Here is a 19,699-nt window from a genome sequence, read left to right on the forward strand (position 1 = left end):
ATTGTACTATTCGGCACTTCCGTGTTACGTCTATGAAAGCATATACTATATACTGTTGCTATGAGCAATCACCCTGTCATCTTCTGTCAACGAGCTGTGTCTACGGTTCCAGTATTGTAAGCTGAAACTACCTTTCTCAGTGTCCTATCCTTCCCTTCACTACTGTTTCTCTATTTTTCCTCTTCCACTTAATCACCATCCCAACACCCTTCCTTTATATATTTTTGCACCCTTCCAATGATGAACGACTTTGATCCCACATCATCTTGGTTACGCCAGATTCGGAAATTTTCCCGCAAACTCGCCCAATACACCTGCCATTCTGAATTTCTTTCGGCATGCATTGCATTGGGTATCATTCCCAATGGCTTATGCATTAAGTTCCCTATATCAGGCCTACCTTCCGTCCTGCACCCCAGTCTACATGCACTCAAGTTTCAACAGTCCTTTCTTTTTTGCACGTTCATCCGAGATCAATACAATGGCCTCATTCACAAATATCACAATTCCACACATTCCCTCATCAACATTCTTTCTCTCACTTCCCCACATCTCCTCCCGAATGTAAACCGAATCCTCAAATCGGCTCTCCGCTCCCTTGAGTTTCGACGCAGAAAAGCCTTAAACAAATTGTCCAATCTTTGCACTTCTTACTTCCGCCAAGGCCTTGCCTTACCTCTCCAACTTGTCAAACCTAGCCCTCCTCCCCCACCCCTTTACCTACAGAAACCGGATTTAGCGACTATTTTCCACCTACCCCCACCTTCCCTACCAACACCAGGAATTCCACCGAGCCGTTGCCACCAACAAAACCCTTCTCAATCCGTCCCTTCCCCGCCGGCTGACCAAGCAAAAGATACTGCCGAACACGTGCTGAACCTCTCTAGCACAACGCTGAATGAGCACCAAACCTCTCTTCTGGGAAAAGGCCTCTCTTTTTCCCCCACCCCCAAGGTTAATCACGTGACCATCCTCGCAGACGTCATCAATTTTGCCAGAAATCTTAGATGGCGACATTTCTGGGCGATGCAACCCGCCACTCAATCCCCCGCACACACACACAGCGCTCTCACCAAGTTCCGGCCGCCTTCCCACCTTGAGCCTCCACCGCTCCCTCCAAATCACCCGGTCGAAATCTTTATCAATCTTCTCCTGTCCAAAACATCTAGTCCTTCTTTCCTTAAATCTCTAAATCCGAAAACTAATCTCTCCCCGGCCGAATTAGCTGATTTAAAAAAACTCACACGCAACCCCAACCTAGTCATCACTTCTGCCGACAAGGGTTCGACAGTTGTAATCCTAAACACTACAGACTACCTTCAAGAATGCAACAGATTACTCTCCGACACTTCCTCCTATCAACATATTCCTGCTGACCCTAACCCCGCATTCCAAAAAGAAATAATCGCTTTCCTCCGAGACAATGGCCCTAAGGAGAATCTTTCCCCCAGGGACATCTCCCTCCTTTCCCCTTCCCAACCTCACACCCCTCACTTCTACATCCTTCCTAAGATCCACAAACCCAACAACCCAGGCCGCCCTATTGTCTCCTCGCGTAGCTCTCCGACCGAAAGAATTTCCGCCTTCGTGGACCACTATCTCCAACCTTTAGTTCACTCCCTACCCTCCTTTATCAAAGATACCTACCACTTCCTCAGATTGCTCCACTCAACTTCACTCCCTCCTGACACCCAAATTACTATGGCTACAATCGATGTCACCTCCTTATACACATCCATTCCTCACCAAGGAGGCCTTTCTTCCCTACGTTACTTCCTCTCCAAACGCCCTACCCCTCAAATCCCCAGTACCGATTTTCTCATTGATCTTTCCAACTTCATTCTCACCCGCAACTCCTTTTCTTTCAACAATAACCATTACCTCCAAATAAAGGGCTGTGCCATGGGTAGCAGATTCAGCCCTTCATATGCAAACCTCCACCTCGGTGTCCTGGAAGAGAATTTCCTTTCCAACTATCCTCTGCAACCTCTCCTGTGGCTCCGATACATTGACGACATCTTTCTACTATGGCCACACGGCATAGATTCCCTCAATTCCTTCATCTCCAAACTCAATGATTCCTCATCTTTGTCTTTCACCTCGACCATTTCATCCTCTCAGATTACCTTCCTCGATGTTAATATTTCCCTCAGCAACAACAAATTCCTTACCTCTGTTCACACCAAACCTACTAATAAGCAGCAATACCTTCATTACAGCAGTTGTCACCCCTCCCATACCAAGCGCTCCCTCCCTTACTCTCTTTCTATCCGCGGTCACCGCATTTGCAACCATCCCGAATCCCTTAACAAATACCTTAACAACCTTCACCACTCCCTCCTCCAACGAGGATACCCTGATTCTCTCCTCCATAAAAAAATACTTAAACATTCCTACACCCCCAAGCCTGCGTCAACCACAGACTCCCAGCCTCTCTCAATCTGTACGACCTACTTCCCAGGCATTCAGTCTCTCAAAGTCATCCTCAAAGACCTATTCCCCATCCTCAAAAATCACAACACTTCCTCCAACCTTCTCCCCAATTGCCCCTCTGTCACCTTCAAACGTCCCGCCAACCTAGCAGATATCCTCAAATCCACCAGGCCACTCTCAAAATCCCCTCACACACCCAGAGCCATACCCACTCCATGTCATCGAGCAAGATGCAAAACCTGCCCTATTTTCACCACTCCACCCTACTCCATCCCACCATTCAACTCTCTCCCGCCCTTCCCCTATTCCTCTTGCACTTCCAAGAATGTTGTTTATCTTCTTACCTGTAAACTCTGCCCGTCCTTTTACATAGGCCAATGTTCCACACCACTTAACATTAGGATTAACAACCACCGCGCCTCGTGGAATCCCTCCTCCCCGTCCGCGGGTCTCCCCATCCCTAAACATGCTTCCCATCATAATACCCCCTTCAACCAGTGTTACAATGTTTCCGTCCTAGCGTCCCTTCCCACATCCGATAACCCTATAGAATTAAAAACCCTTGAATTGGCTTTCATTTACATCTGTATGGCCTATCAGCATCCGGGCCTCAATGTCGTTCACTGATGGGAGTGGCCTAAAACTGTTACTTCCACCCCTTCCCTCTCCCTTTCCTCTCCCCAACCATTCCTTTCACCCCTCCTTCGCCTCCCGTTCTCCCCTTCCCCTGGCCCCCTTCCCTTTCTCTCGCACCCCTCACCTCAACAATTCCAGCAGTCATTACTTCTACATCTTCAGAGGAAGACGGATTGTTTCCGTCGAAATATCAAGAAAATACGTGTGAGTGTTCTCTTTTTTTGTGTTTCTATATTATGTGTTACTGTGTATTGTACTATTCGGCACTTCCGTGTTACGTCTATGAAAGCATATATATATATATACACATATATATATAGGCGCGCACACACTCGCACGCATGCATACGCACTCATGCATGCACTTGCACAGGCACTCACGCATGCACTCGGACACACCCTCACAAATATATATATATATATATATATATATATATATATATATATATATATATATATATATGTATATCATAAATACACGCACCCACCCACATGCAGCTGCCTTCTTCAACATTCCCCATTTATTCTCAGAGCATAATTTCCTTCATCCACTTCTACCCTACTGTCAATTCTACCAAAAACCACTCCTTTTTCCTTCTTGTCCTGTTCAAGTATTTCTTTTCTTGCTATCATTTACGGCCATTTCACTGTCTTCTCACTCATCCTCCACACCCACATCCCAAAAGCTCACAACATTGCTTCACTTCTGGTATCAAAGACAGCTCACAAGCCACTCAACTCTGCACTCCATATTTTAGCTTCCAGCTCTCACATCTTTCATTTAAATATTTACTTAAGGCATCCGTAGTTAACTCCGTTACCTTTGAAAAAAGTTCATTTTACAATACAGGGCAGATGTTTAAATGGAAAACTTTACAAGGAAGGGAGAAGCTTGTTTCCCAGGCCTAGAGAATACATAGAATGATTGCAGATGGCCTTGTCACTAAACCAACGTTCATCCATCACCCTATGATTTTTCAAACATTCCTCATTTAACACAGAATCCCTAATTACCTGTTAGTCAACTTTACCTGATCACATTGACTAATTGTTCAAATAGATAACTATTGTGGAATTTACTCCACAACTCATTAATACAAAACATCAAAACTTTTCAATCGTCCGAAGAAACTTTAGGAGGACTACTTTAAACCTCGGCAATATTGAAATCAGTAAATAAGGGCCCAGGCATTTCTTCACAATATAGTATGCTTAAGGTCAGGCTACATTAATACTAACATTTCCATATCATAATAAAATGTGACTCACCTCGTAAAAACATCAAATTCAAAATTCGAGATGTAATCATTACATGTGAGGTCGATTGTAGATTTGAGGGCCATGGCTTCGAGCCCAGTGCTGATGGGATGCACTTCATTCAGCGTTTGTCGAAAAACTTTCCATGGAACCAGCGTGCTGTGGAAGAAGATAAAAAATACATGCTTTTTCAGAATGATGTCATTTAATGGGTGATTAGATATTGAGTAAATGTTTGCATTTAGAAATAAAATTTCAGCAAACAATATGAACCCACAATCAATCTTCATGACTGGGGAAAAAGGCGAAAAAATGAGACAAATTCCCACTGCAAGGACAGAGGGGGATGAATTATGAATCAATTGGAAAAAATTGTCTTACTGACATAGGCAGCTAAAGTTTTCATATACACATATATATATTATTATTATTATAAGGTAACCTACTGGTTAAGGTAGGTTGTTGAATGGACACAGCTACTAAATAGAATACTTTTTGACTCCTAACAAAAACAAAATCAAGCATCTTACTCTACATCAGGTCCCCCTTCATCTCTAAGTACTTTCTTCCTCCCTTCATCCCGTCCAACATCCCTATCCTGTTCCTTCCCTTTCCCTGTTTGCCTAACATTCTCCCCTCTATTACAGTCTTCAACATCCCACGGCCGATCAATACACCCTTCATCCACTTTTCCTGCCTCCATAGGATTGCTCCCAACAAACACCCCACTTCGCCCATGCGTTTTTTCTTAACATCCTTACTCAACGGCCCTCTCAACAACTCCCTCCTCCTTGTGAAATCCTCTTTGCCCAGCTCAATTCTTCTCCTTACGTCCCTACTACTTTCACCGTGTTGGTCCAAAACACTGCCGAGATATGTAAACTGTTCTACCTGCTCTAGTTTTTGCCATCCTATTGTAATGTTTAGCTTAGCGTAATTCCAAAGAACGACTACGAATGCCTGTGACATTGTATGCACGGTATTTCGTCACATCATCTTGTTCCTTTAAAAGCCCCAAAATTTCAGAGTTTAAGAGGATGCCTCGGTAGCTTAAGTGGCTAAAGCACTCGACCGGATATTGAGGGATCCGGGTTCGAATCCCAGTCAAGGCGAATGATTTTTACACTCTGAAATTGCTGCATCGTTTAGCTTAGCCTTTTCCTTTCGAGAAAATCGCATAACCTTTGTTTCATTAATATTGATTCTCATTCCATACCTGCTGCACTGAATTTCCAATTCACTCAGCAATGCTTGCAACCCCTTGGTCATCAGCGAACCTAACTGATTTTATGAATTTCCCGCTCATTTTCATTCCTACTCCCAGCTCTTCCCATGCCTCTTTAATCATTTCCTCTGCATACAGGTTGAACAGCAACGGTGATATTGGGCAAACCTGCCTTACACCTCTTCCTAACACTGCCCAACCGGACTCCCCGTTCCCCACTCGCACCTGAGCAGTCTGAGACATGTACAGGTTGCGGATTAGCCTCCTTTCCCTCCAATCTATTCCTATTTTCTGCAATATACTCATTAGTTTTTCCCAATTCACTCTATCAAATGCTTTTTCGGAATCTACGAAACAGGCAAATACCTCCTGGTTGTGTTCTATATTCCTCTTGATTAATTATGTCATTACCGCAATGGCAACATGCGTACCTCTCCCCTTCCTAAACCCAAACTGTTCATCCCCTAAGTAATCATTTGCCTTACTCTCTATCCTTTTATTAATGATCCTGAGAACAACTTTAGCTAAGCGGGATATCAAACTTATTGTCCTGTAGTCCTCACGTCATGTAGCCTTTACCTTTTTCCAAATAGGAACTAAAACTGATCTCACTATGTCTTCCGGCCAGATTCCTTCCTCTTAAACAGTAACAATCAGCCCATATAGCCTCTTCTTCCCACATTTGCCTAAACATTTCAGTAGTTCCGCCGGAATATTATCCACCCTCATGGCCTTATTTAGCTTCATCTCTCTTAATGCCCCCTCTATCTCATCGTATAGTATGCCTGGACCTAAGCCATTATCTTACTCTACGTCATGTTCCTTTCCTGTCTAAATTTGTTGGTCTAAGTTCTTTACCATTCGGTTCTTCTATATCCCCCTTCCATCTCTCTTGGATCTGTATATATATTTGTGTGTGTGTGTATGTATGTACATATATATATATATATATATATATATATAAAATTATATATACATACATACACACACACACACAAATATACACAAATATATATACAGATCCAAGAGATATATTTGTGTGTGTGCGTGTATGTATGTATATATAATTATATATATATATATATTATATATATATATATATATATATATATATATATATATATATATATATATATATAAACACACACACATACATATACATTTATACATATACATACAGCCCTCCCATGGACGACAACCTTGACGTGGTGGAAGGGCCCATGCGTTCCGTTGACCCCTAGAGCTATGCTGACGGTATTAATAATAATTGCTCTTGGTAGAGTCACCCACGCCAGATAGGACGAAGGTTAGGAGCCAGACGAAAGGTAGTCCACGCCGTGTCTGTTCCTCGGTGAGGTGGCTGCAATGGCGTCTGACCCCAGTGGGGCGGCCAATAAGTGATGGTGTCACGTTAAAAACATTATCGAGGAAGGCAACGGGAAGCCACCTCAATTATCATTCCCAAGAACATAAAGATGAATACTTCAGAGATTTTGAGTCCTGGTAACTAGAGGGCTTGGCCAAATCTTCCCGTGTATCGTGCCCGGCGGTGGGGGAGGCAAGGCTTCCGCGGTGGTCATCCCACAAAACCCTTCAAGGGAAAACCAGTAGCAGCAGGGCAGAAGACGCAGGAGAAGAAGACCAAATTAGTTAGAATAGGAACGTGGAATGTTAGGACAATGATGAGGTCAGGGAAATTGGAGAATGTTAAGCGAGAGATGGAAAGGGGAAATATAGATATTTTAGGTCTATGCGATGTGAGATGGAAAGATAGCGGGGATTACTGGAGTGATCAGCATAGAATAATATGAAGAGCAAACGAGGGGTTGCCATAGTATTAAATGAAGAGGTAGGAAGAAGTATAGTTAACGTAGAGCAGGTAAAGGATAGAATACTACCAGCAGAGATAAAAGCAGAACCGACGAACTACAGGTAGGTCATATACAGGTATATATGCCACCGAGCAACCTTCTGGAGGAAAAGGTTGATAGGATACATGAACAGGTAAAGGACATAATCGCGTATGTTCCCACAGGGAAACATTTCATATTGATGGGGGATTGAAATGCGACAGAAGGCGAAGGAAGACATGGTGATGAGGTGGGGGACTACAGTTTAGGAACGAGGAATGACCATGGAAAGAAAGCAGTTGAGTTCTGCAGGAGACATGAGTTAGTTACCATCAACACTTAGTTCAGACACCACAAAAAGTGCAGGTGTACATGGAAAATGCCAGGTGACTCAGAAAGGTATCAGCTAGATTATATCCTGGTTAGACACAGGTTTAGGAACAGTGTGATAAATTAGCACAGCTTCCCGGGAGCTAATGCAGACTTTCACCACAATTAAGTGGTTATGAAAGGTAGCGTCCGTTCCAAAAAGATAAGGCAGGGGCGGTGAGTTAGAAAATGGAATGTAGAAGCATTAAATGGTTTGAAAAGGAAGGAATACAAACATGCGGTAGAGAAAACATGGAGGATGGCAAAGGGCTTAGTACTATCGAAGAAAAATGGGAAATGATCAAGAAAGGGTTGTCTAAAGCCGCAAAAGACACTATTGGAACCGTTAACGCTAAAAGGACTAGGAAACCATGGATCACGGATGAGATGATTACAAAGATGGATGAGCGGCGAAAATGGAAGAATATAAATACAGAATTAGGCAAAATGAAGTACAAAGAATTGAACAATAAATTGAGGCGGGCAATAAATAAAGCAAAAGAAGCATGGTGGAAGACGCAGTGCGAGGATATGGAAAGTCTGCAGAGGAAGGGTGAAATCGGTGCGCTGTACAGTAAAGTTAAATCTTTATTGGGAAGTAAGAAAGGAAGATCTATGCTAACAGTTAGAGATAGGGCAGATAAGATAATAGCTGACACTGGAAAGATCCAAGAAAGATGGAAGGAATATAGAAGAACTGTATAGTAAAGAACTTAAACCAACAAGGTTAGACATAGCAAAGGAACATGACGTAGAGGAAGATAGCTTAGGTCCAGGCATACTCAAGGATGAGATAGAAAGGGCATTAAGGGAGATGAAACTAAATAAAGCCGTGGGGGTGGATAACATTCCTGCAGAACTACTGAGATGTCTAGGAAAATGTGGGAGGAAGAGCCCATATGGGCTGATGCAGAGTATCTATGTAGAAGAAATCTTGCCGGAAGACTTAGTGAGACCAGTGTTACTTCCTCTTCCAAAAAAGGTAAGGGCTACATCGTTTGTGGTCTTTAAAGTAAATGTATTCAAAATAAAAAAATATTTGGACGCACACTCTCTGAGATACAATGGCAGCTAATATTCCGTTCGTAATAATAGTAAGGTCTTATCATCTGTATTTTTCACAATGTTGATTTTCACCCGATTTGAAGTATTTTTAAATTGTTTTTTGATACCACATCCCTTTTGGCCCAACTAGCCCACACCTTTCCTCCCTATATCTTACTGTAGCGCCTTATTTTTCAAGTACTTCTTCACTTATTCAATCCATCTAAAGTGTATCAATTGTCGGAAGCACCTCATGTCCATGACTTCCGACCGCCTGGCTGATACCCCCCTGCTGGTGTTATTGTCTCGTTCATTTCAATGCCGTGGGAAAGCAGACACCAAACTGATAAGTCTCATGGGACCACATCCTCATTTTCATAGGTGTCAGCAGTTGCTTCTCCTCCCTCACGGAAAGACGCTTTCAACAGTCCGCTCCCGCTCTCCCCCCCCCCCCCTGGTGGTCTTGCTGCTTAAGTAGCCGTTGCCATAGCTACGAGTGCAGGCTGATAAGTCGTAATGTACGCCTGCTTGTAGACCACAAACAAAATGACCTTCAGAAGCTCTCCTGGTGGCATGTGGAAGCAACATTCCCCCTCAACACGCATGCGCAGGTTTGAGGTCGTTTCATTTATCCAGTGTATTTTGAGAAGTGGAAGTATGGAGACGTGTTCTGGTGTCTATGTCATCGCGAATAAAACAGCGTGCTGTTATCGAATTCTTAACTGCTGAAAAAGTGACTCCTACTGAGATTCATCGTCCTTTAAAGGCTGTTTATGGTGACGATGCTGTTGGTAGGTCTGTTGTTAATCGATGGGCAGTAACATTTCGTGATTGCGAGCCTGGAAAAGCCATAATTGCTGATTAAACACGCAGCGGACGTCCAATCACTGCCACAGATGATAAACATTTGCAAACTTGTCGAAGATTTGATTCAAAATGACCGGCGAATCACTCAAAAGCTTAGTGCAAACCATAGTGGAATATCCGAGGTAGAAGTTTGTCGTGTTAAAGGCAGCCTGGCGCCGATACTCTTGCAACATGACAACGCTCGTCCACACACCTCGCGCGCAACTGGAGAGGCGAAACCTGAAAGTCGAACCGATTCCACACCCTCCTTATTCCCCGAATCTTGCTATTTTATTTTTTTTCTTCAGCTTAAGAGACGACTCAAGGGTAATCGTTACACCACGGATGATGAGGTGAAGGCAGCTGTCAAGTCCTGAATTCGAGAAAAGTCGGGAGAGTTTTTCAGAGCGGGAATGAAAAAAACTTGCTAAATGCTGGGAGAAATATGTTAGCCTTAACGGTGACAGCGTTGAAAAATAAATATATGTATATAATTTTGAAACTTAAGAATTGTACTTTCCGCTCGATCTTGATATTTGTTTTTGTTCACGTTCTACGAGCATGTAAGCATTACTTTTCATCCTGCACTCGTATAGTATGCTGTATGTAAAGCGTGCGAAGAGGAGTGGGGGTGTGTTAACGAGGGGGGAGGTCGCCGGACGCTTCTCCAGTCATCAATCGCTCCTAATTCCATTGCTTTTTCCACGAGAAATGTGTGCTGCACTTGGAAATGGACGTGAGTGCAAGTCACTCCCGCTTTAGATATATGGTGTGTCCCTATCATTGGCGTTTCTCGCAACTGGTCATTCCGAAACCCTTGAACGAAAAGGACTCTGCTGGTTTAATTTTGAATTTCCCGGGGACGAATAGCGAGGGTATTGGATCGCCTCGGTGCTTCAAAAATCGGGGGTAATTACCAGAGGAGGCTTCCAAAGTCGTAAACCGATAACTCGCTCGTCTGGTTGTTGACCCGAGGCGCGGCGGCGGTAATCGCTCTCCCGGCGTAAGGGACGAGCGCGCGAGACAGAATTATCCACCGTTACGCGCGAATGCTCTGTGCGAGAATGTCTTGGCTATTCACCGTGCGGAAGACTAGGCCGGATGACTTCCCTCGCCGCGGTGAACTGCTTCGCGGGGGCGAAGGGCAGGGAGGGCTCTTACGGCGCAAGTCTCATTGCATCGGGCCAACTTGTGGATCCCTCGGAGGCCAAGGGGCAACCGCTGATAATGGTGATTCGCCATGGTAGCGGAGGAGAATGACCCCCTCTCCTCCACGTCGAAACGAACTCTGCGCGCGGCATTGTTATGTTTCTAAGTAGTTTATGATCCCATGCTTTGCCTGACCTAACGGCTGCGGAGGGAAGTACCTTTCAACTGACTCTGCAGAATTGATTCGTGTGTGGAGATGCCGTCATCACCAAGGACCCTCCGCCCACCTCTACTCGCCACCACTGCGGAGGCCTAAGCAGAAATGTGCACTACATTTGATTAATCACTATTCTCAGTGCGCGCCTGGGTACTTATTCGCTCGACACATGAGAGAGAGAGGGGGAGGGAGGGAGAGAGAGGGAGAGAGGGAGAGAGGGAGAGAGAGGGAGAGAGAGGGAGAGAGAGGGAGAGAGGATGGGAGGGAGAGAGAGGGAGGGGGAGTGAGTGAGAGAGAGGGAGGGGGAGGGAGTGAGAGAGAGGGAGGGGGAGGGAGTGAGAGAGCGGGAGGGGGAGTGAGTGAGAGAGAGGGAGGGGGAGGGAGTGAGAGAGCGGGAGGGGGAGTGAGTGAGAGAGAGGGAGGGGGAGGGAGTGAGAGAGCGGGAGGGGGAGTGAGTGAGAGAGAGGGAGGGGGAGGGAGTGAGAGAGCGGGAGGGGGAGGGAGTGAGAGAGCGGGAGGGGGAGGGAGTGAGAGAGCGGGAGGGGGAGTGAGAGAGAGGGAGGGGGAGGGAGTGAGAGAGAGGGAGGGGGGAGAGGGAGGGAGGGAGAGGGAGAGAGGGAGGGAGAGAGAGAGAGGGAAGGAGGGAGAGAGAGGGAGGGGAGGGTAGATGGAGGGGAGGGTAGACGGAGGGGAGGGGGTAGACGGAGGGGGTAGAGGGAGGGAGAGAGAGGGAGGGAGGGAGAGAGAGGGAGGGAGGGAGAGGGGGGTAGGGGTAGGGGAGGGGAGAGAGGTAGGGGAGGGGAGAGAGGTAGGGGAGGGGGAGAGAGGTAGGGGAGGGGAGAGAGGTAGGGGAGGGGAGAGATGTAGGGGAGGGGGTAGATGAAGGGGAGGGGGTATATGGAGGGGAGGGGGAGAGAGGGAGGGAGAGAGAAAGAGGGAGAGAGGGAGGGAGAAAGGGAGGGAGAGAGAGAGGGGGAAGGAGGGAGAGAGGGAGGGGGAGTGAGTGAGAGAGATGGAGGGAGAGAGATGGAGGGAGAGAGAAAGAGGGAGAGAGGGAGGGAGAAAGGGAGGGAGAGAGAGAGGGGGAAGGAGGGAGAGAGAGGGAGGGGGAGGGAGAGAGAGGGAGGGGGAGGGAGTGAGAGGGAGGGAGGGGGAGTGAGTGAGAGAGATGGAGGGAGAGAGAGGGAGGGAGAGAGATGGAGGGAGAGAGATGGAGGGGGATAGAGGTAGGGTAGGTGATAGAGGTAGGGTAGGGGATAGAGGTAGGGGAGGGGAGAGAGGTAGGGGAGGGGAGAGAGGTAGGGGAGGGGAGAGAGGTAGGGGAGGGGGAGAGGGAGAGAGGGAGGGGAGGGTAGATGGAGGGGAGGGGGTAGAGGGAAGGGGTAGAGGGAGGGAGAGGGAGGGGGAGGGAGGGAGGGAGAGAGAGAGGGGGATAGAGGTAGGGGAGGGGATAGAGGTAGGGAAGGGGATAGAGGTAGGGGAGGGGGAGATAGGTAGGGGAGGGGAGAGAGGTAGGGGAGGGGGAGAGAGGTAAGGGAGGGGAGAGAGGTAGGGGAGGGGGTAGATGGAGGGGAGGGGGTAGATGGGGGGAGGGGTAGAGGGAGGGGGGAAGTGTGTGGCGGCAGGGAGAGTGGTTGCGAGCACCCGAGCGCATACTCGTTCTGGGGCCCGGAACACTTGGGTGGCACGGGGAACATACACAAACTGGCACTCCTCATTTGGCTCCTCGGTGCCTGGCTCGCACTTGATGTGCGTGGCGTTCGTGCCCAGGGCAGGACGAGACGAAAACTCAACTCCCAAACCCAGGGCTTCACAACACCCACACCCGACTTGACTACTCTATTCTCGCGGCACCCAAATGTAATTTTCGGATTTCGCTCCTCGTTTCGCATTATTGCGAAGAACCCATGGAATGTACATTGGCATTACTACTTGATGGGTTCACGCCGCGTGAGACTGGCATCCCCCTGAACTACCCAAAACACCTGCCAGGTTGAGCTACCGCGTAGAGCTCGGATTGAAATATAAACATTCGAAATTTCATGCCGTCAGATGCAGGCAGCAAGTAACTATGGCTTTCGAGATAGGCGGGCCTCCGAATGCCTTCCAAGTGGAACAGCGGAGGGAACAAGGAACAACCCCCCCCCCTTTCTTTCTACCGGCAGTCTAAGGAAGCATTTGCATGGCTAACTGCACTTCCAAGTCCCAACGCACCGCGATAACATCCTTCCTTCGAACATTTTTCCAACATCCGACATTTTTCCTTCAACTCCTCTCCAATTAACTCCGCGCACGGCCTTCCTTCCAGCCACCTCGCGCCACATCTGCTTTCTTCCTTTTCCTTCCTGTCCTTCCCAACTTTCGACACATCAAAAGCCACGCTTCTTCTCTCGCTCCCAATTCTGCGAGCGGCACTAAACTACGCCACTGCCATCTCAAAGTTATCACTGATCCAACGCACCATTAACAATGAGTGCAATTCGCACGAAACCACACATTATCAACGGGTGACCTCTTTCGTCGATAAGCAATGTCAAAAAAGGCAACATAGAGCGGCTGCTTGAGCGCGTGGTGGCTCGTCGGAGGGCCTCCAGCACCACGAGGCCGCATCGCGCGGAAAGGGGAATTGCGACTCACTTCGCTTTTTTCGCTAACGCCCCCCCCCCCGGGCGGCGAGTGAGGGGAACAGGAAAGCCACGGGTCGGGCGGGGACCCCAGGAGTGACGGAGTAGACTCCCACGCCGTTCGATGCCCCGAAGCAGGAAGTAGCGACTAGCGCTCCCTCCCCGTCCCTCCGCGCAACCCGCGTCTACCCCGCGGCGGCTCATTCCTCGCAATCAGTAGGGCCCCCACTCTTCGTCTGTGATGGGGAGCCTCCTCCACTCACTACAACCCGCGACAGGAAGCTATTTCTACTGCGAGAGCACTTGGGTGATTTTCTACTTCCGTCGCAGTTGTTTCAAGGGCAAAAGGGATCTAATACTCAAAAAAATTGTGATTTGAAATATTTGTGGAACGTTATCAAGACAAAATTAGAAGCGTATTAAAATTATTGGAGGATCTAGGTTGGAAATCACTCACGGAGCGAAAGTTAAATTACAGGTTAAATCTCTTGCATATGAATTGGACCCTACCATTGCCTAAAACATTGACGTGGCGGAAGGGCTAGCGCGTTCCGTTGACCCCTAGAGCTATGCTGACGGTATTAATAATAATTGCTCTTGGTAGAGTCACCCACGCCAGATAGGACGAAGGTTAGGAGCCAGACGAAATGTAGTCCACGCCGCGTCTGTTCCTCAGTGAGGTGGCTGCAATGGCGTCTGACCCCAGTGGGGCGGCCAGTAGGTGATGGTGTCACGTTAAAAACATTATCGAGGAAGGCAACGGGAAGCCACCTCAATTATCATTCCCCAGAACATAAAGATGAATACTTCAGAGATTTTGAGTCCTGGTAACTAGGGGGCTCGGCCAAATCTCCCAGTGTGCCGCGCCCGGTGGCGGAGGAGGCAAGGCTTCTGCGGTGGTCATCCCACAACACCCTTGCAAGGGAAAACCAGTAGCAGCAGGACAGAAGACGCAGGAGAAGAAGACCAAATTAATTAGAATAGGAACGTGGAATGTTAGGACGATTGATGAGGACAGGGAAATTGGAGAATGTTAAGCGAGAGATAGAAAGGAGAAAAATAGATATTTTAGGTCTAGGCGAGGTGAGATGGAAGGATAGCGGGGATTACTGGAGTGATAATTATAGAATAATATACAGCGGCGGGGACGAGAGCCAACGAGGGGCAGCCATAATATTAAAAAAGAGGAAGAAGCGTAGTCAACGTAGAACAGGTAACGGATAGAATATTACTAGTAGGGATAAAAGCAGAACCGACGAACTAGGTCATTATTCAGGTATACATGCCACCGAGCAACCATACAAAGGAAGAGGTCGACAGGATATAAGAACAGTTAGAGGACATAATCGAGTGTGTTGCTGCAGGAAATCATTTTATAGTGATGGGGGATTGGAATGCGACGGTAGGCGAAAGAAGAGATGGTGATGAGATGGGTTTAGGAACGAGGAATGACCGCGGGGATAAAGCAATTGAGTTCTGCAGAAGACAGAGGTTAGTCATGTTCAACACTTGGTTCAGACACCACAAAAATGCCATGTGACTCAGAAAGGTATCAGCTAGCATATGTTCTGGTTAGACACAGGTTTAGGAACAGTGTGATACATTCGCACAGCTTCCCGTGAGCGGATGCGGACTCTGACCACAATTTAGTGGTTATGAAATGTAGCGTCCGTTCCAAAATGATAAGGCAAGGGCGGCTGGTAAGGAAATGGAACGTAGAAGCGTTCAGTGGATTGCCAAGGAAGGAATACTAGAAGGATGTAGAGGAAACCATGGATAATGTTAAAGAGCTGAGTACTATCAAAGAAAAATGGAGAAGGATCAAGAAAGGGTTGTCTAATGCCGCAAAAGATACTATTGGAACCGTTAACGCTAAAAGGACTAGGAAACCATGGATCACGAATGAGATGATTACAAAGATGGATGAGGGACGAAAATGGAAGAATGTAAATAAAGAATTAGGCAAAATGAAGTACAAAGAATTAAACAATGAATTGAGGCGGGCAACAAATAAAGCAAAAGAGGAATGGTGGAAGACGCAGGGCAAGGATATGTTAAGTTTGCAGAGGGAGGGTGGAATTGGTTCGCCCTACAGCAAGCTTAAATCACTATCGGGAAGTAAGAAAGGAATATGTGTACTAACAGTTAGAGATAAGGCGGGTAAGGTAATAGTTGACATAGGAAAGATCCAAGATATATGGAAGGAATATATGGAAGAACTGTATAGTAAAGAACTTAGACCAACAAAGTTAGACATTGAAAAGGAACATTACGTAGAGGATGATAGCTTAGGTCGAGGCATACTCGACGATGAGATGAAAGTAAATAAGGCCACGGGGGTGGATAATATTCCCGCGGAACTACTGAAATGTTTAGGAAAATGTGGGGGGAGGAGGCTATATGGACTGATTGTTACTGTTTAAGAGGAAGGAATCTGGCCGGAAGACATAGTGAGATCAGTTTTAGTTCCTATTCAGAAAAAGGTAGAGCTACATCATGTGAGGACTACAGGACAATAAGTTTGATATCCCACGCAGCTTAAGTTGTTCTCAGGATCATAAACAAAATGATAGAGAGTAGGGCAAATGATTACTTAGGGGATGATCAGTGTGGCTTTAGGAAGGGGAGAGGTACGCGTGATGCCATTGCAGTAATGAGATTATCAATCGAGAGGAATATAGAACACAACCAGGAGGTATTTGCCTGTTTCGTAGATTTCGAAAAAGCGTTTGATAGAATGAATTGGGAAAAACTAATGGGTATATTGCAGAAAATAGGAATAGATTGGAGGGAAAGGAGGCTAATCCGCAACCTGTACATGTCTCAGACTGCTCAGGTGCGAGTGGGGAACGGGGAGTCCGGATGGGCAGTGTTAGGAAGAGGTGTAAGGCAGGGTTGCCCATTATCACCATTGCTGTTCAACCTGTATGCAGAGGAAATGATCAAAGAGACATGGAGGTAGGAATAAAAGTGGGCGAGGATTTTATAAAATCAGTTGGTTTGCTGATGACCAAGCTCTAGTTTGTCAGTCAGCCAAGCGGTTGCAAGCATTGCTTAGTGAATTGTAAACTTAGGGCAATAGATATGGGATGACAATCAATATTAACAAAACAAAGGTTATGCGATTTTCTAGAAAGAAAAAGGCTAAGCTAAACATTAAAATAGGAGGGCAAAAACTAGAGCAGGTAGAACAGTTTACGTATCTCGGAAGTGTTTTGGACCAACACGGTCAAAGTAGTAGGGACGTAAGGAGAAGAATTGCGCTAGGCAAAGAGGCTTTCACAAGGAGGAGGGAGTTGATGAGAGGGACGTTGAGTAAGGATGTTAAGAAAAGAGTCATAAAAACTTTGATATGGAGCGTGGGTATGTACGGTGCGGAAACGTGGTCATTGAAGCAGTAGGATAGACGTAGACTGGAGGCTTTTGAAATGTGGGTGTGGAGAAGAATGGAGAAGGTGAAATGGACCGTAAGGAAAACAAATGACGAAGTACTATGTATGGTGAGCGAAGAGAGGCGTTTGTTGGGAGAAATCCTATGGAGGCAGAAAAATGGTTGAAGGGAGTATTGATCGGCAGTGGGATGTTGAAGACTGTAATAGAGGGGAAAATGTTGGGCAAACGAGGAAAGGGAAGGAATAGGATAGGGATGTTGGACGGCATGAAGGGAGGAAGGAAGTACTCAGAGATGAAGAGGGACCTGACGTAAAGTAGGTTGTTGAATTATATTTTGTTAGGAGTCACAAAATATTTTTGTGGTAGTTGTGTCATTCCAAAAACCTACCTTAACCGGTAGATTACCTTATAATAATGATATGAATTGGAAGGATGTCTATTTAGCAGTGTTGTTGAACATGTATTCTTACTCCCATTGTACTCCGGAGGTCGAAATCATGTCAGATTGGAGAGATCTCGTATGTAAATATGTACAAGTATGCAAGGCTTTTCCTTAAACGGTATAGATTGCGTTTCTCAATTTTCGTCTAATTTCTGGGCAAGACCGTCTTAACGTCCTTAGAGTAAACCAGAATATGGTAAATATTATTGGGAAAGAAAAACAACCCCTCCGTCTGACGTCGCCTCCCCCCCTCACTCCTGATAGGGAAGTCTCTTGGTTGCCGGCGTCGTCGAGAAGACAAGCAATTTCGGACGAGACCCACAACTCTTGAATAGCTCAAGCACATAAGATAGTTTGACTGATAGGTTAAAATAAAATATTACCGACCTAGCTCAATCAATGAAAAATAAAACATATTGCATTCACCAAGCAGTTTTTAAATCATGCAGCGAGGGAGTACATACATGAGAGGTGAAGAGACACGTTAAAGTAAGGAGTTGTCTAATTGGCCTTATGCGTTCAAGGCCCGCTCAGGAAAAGCACACGCGAGCACAGCTCACTCAAGGACTCACCCCTTGAGGAGACTTGAGCGCATCACGCGGCCCGAACCCGGAGAATAATCCCCGAATGGTGACATCGACGAAGGTCGCAAGAGAGACGACATCGCTTTGCTCCCCATTTCCCCGGCCTCGAATGCCTCAACGCATTCACCCTTAATTACTCGGTAACGCAGGTCTACCGGTCTACGGTAGGTCCATCCACGATGGACAAAGCAGAGCTGCTCTCGTAAACCACACCTCACGTGATACCAGACGACCTCTTCTGCTTCCGCTTCGGTCATCCCAAATCGTCCCATTCGGTCAGTCGGCCTACTTCGACACACGCCCTTTCAATATGATCTCCGAATCCACTCCAAGTGCTCTTCATTCGAGCAAACATCTCGACCCTACGCTCTTCTTCTTTACGTCGTCCGCAACGCTGCCTCGCAGGTTAAGGGCTCTCCTTCCTCGGATCACGCTCCCACAACGTTTATCTTAGCTTTAAATTTAACTTCCGTTTTTCTCGAGAGAACCGTATTACTTTTGTTTCTCCGTTATCGCTGCGTAACCTATAACACTGATTCCGTTATTCCGCACTCTCAGCCTCGGCGTATCCGTTCGCTCTCCAATGACCCGCATTGACCTCATCAACGCAGGCACGGCGTCGGTTTCCTCTCAAGCAGCACGGCCGTCCTTCTACCGCTGGGAAGGAGTTCCCCTCGATGGAAGGAGGGAGGGAGTGGGAGAGCGCGTGTCCCTCCCTTCGCCCCTCCGCCGCGGGGGGGGGGCCGCAATGGTGCAGCGGCGACGAGCGGTTTTTGTTTGCGTGCGTGCTCGGTTGGTGGGGGGTGTAAGGGAGCGCTCTTCCCTCTGTGGGCGGGGAGTGTCCAAGGGGGGGGGGGAGTGGTGTCCACGGGGGAGGGGGGGAGCGTCGAGTTTAGAGCGACTGTCCTTATAAATAAATGGCAGTCTAGTGGTTAGGGCGAGTTCTGGACGGAGACGGCGCTAAACGGTGGCGCCAGGTGACACCCCCCCCCACCCACGCCATGGTGAGCCTCCCTTCGATGCCCGCACCCTCCTCCCACTCATTCATTCGTTCGTTCATTCAATCCACATTCTAGAGGTCTCCTCACGGAATGGGCTCCCCTTTTTTCCCTAAGGAAAAATTGTGATGCGCAAAAACAAACGTTGCATTAAGCCTCTAGGAGGATGAATTTCACTGCATTAAAATCGGCCACTTCACCTTGATGATTTACCTTGTGAAGCTCGACAGAAATTCTACTTTTTTTAAACTCCAGTCCCGAGTATTGCGTCTGTTTTTACAATTTTGTCGACGCAGGTTCGAGGAATTCTTCAAATCCATTTCGTGGCTTTTTATTTTTAAGATAGGGTCAGTGATGTGTTTCGTCCTGGGGTCCACGAGACTGATGGTAGGGCAAAGTGACAAACAGTCTTCTCATACAGCATGTTAAATATTTAAATTAAAACCTAGGATAATATCCTTGGTGATTATGCCACCTAACACCATTTAATAGTGGTCATGTATTGCATACAATCAAGGATACGACACTGGCTTAGAGTGGAACAGCTGGGTGCACGAACGCGGCATCTCGCCGCCCCTGCCCAAGGGGGGGGGGGGCGAGGGCGGGCAGTCCAAGCACTCGGACACTCCTACC

At 46.9% G+C, this 19,699-nt stretch overlaps 1 protein-coding gene across 1 annotated transcript in view; it reads right to left on the minus strand.

Moving 5' to 3' along the window:
* The window catches only part of Cbl (E3 ubiquitin-protein ligase CBL), a 236,893-nt gene that overhangs the window by 41,465 nt on the left and 175,729 nt on the right, over positions 1-19,699 (minus strand). Inside the window, exon 2 of the mRNA XM_071594293.1 lies at positions 4,338-4,484. Coding sequence (XP_071450394.1) covers positions 4,338-4,484 — 147 coding nt within the window. The remainder of the gene's footprint in view (positions 1-4,337; positions 4,485-19,699) is intronic.

The sequence above is a fragment of the Hetaerina americana genome, unplaced genomic scaffold (assembly GCF_022747635.1).
Source record: "Hetaerina americana unplaced genomic scaffold, ioHetAmer1.1.p SCAF_6, whole genome shotgun sequence".
Taxonomy (NCBI): Eukaryota; Metazoa; Arthropoda; class Insecta; order Odonata; family Calopterygidae; genus Hetaerina; species Hetaerina americana.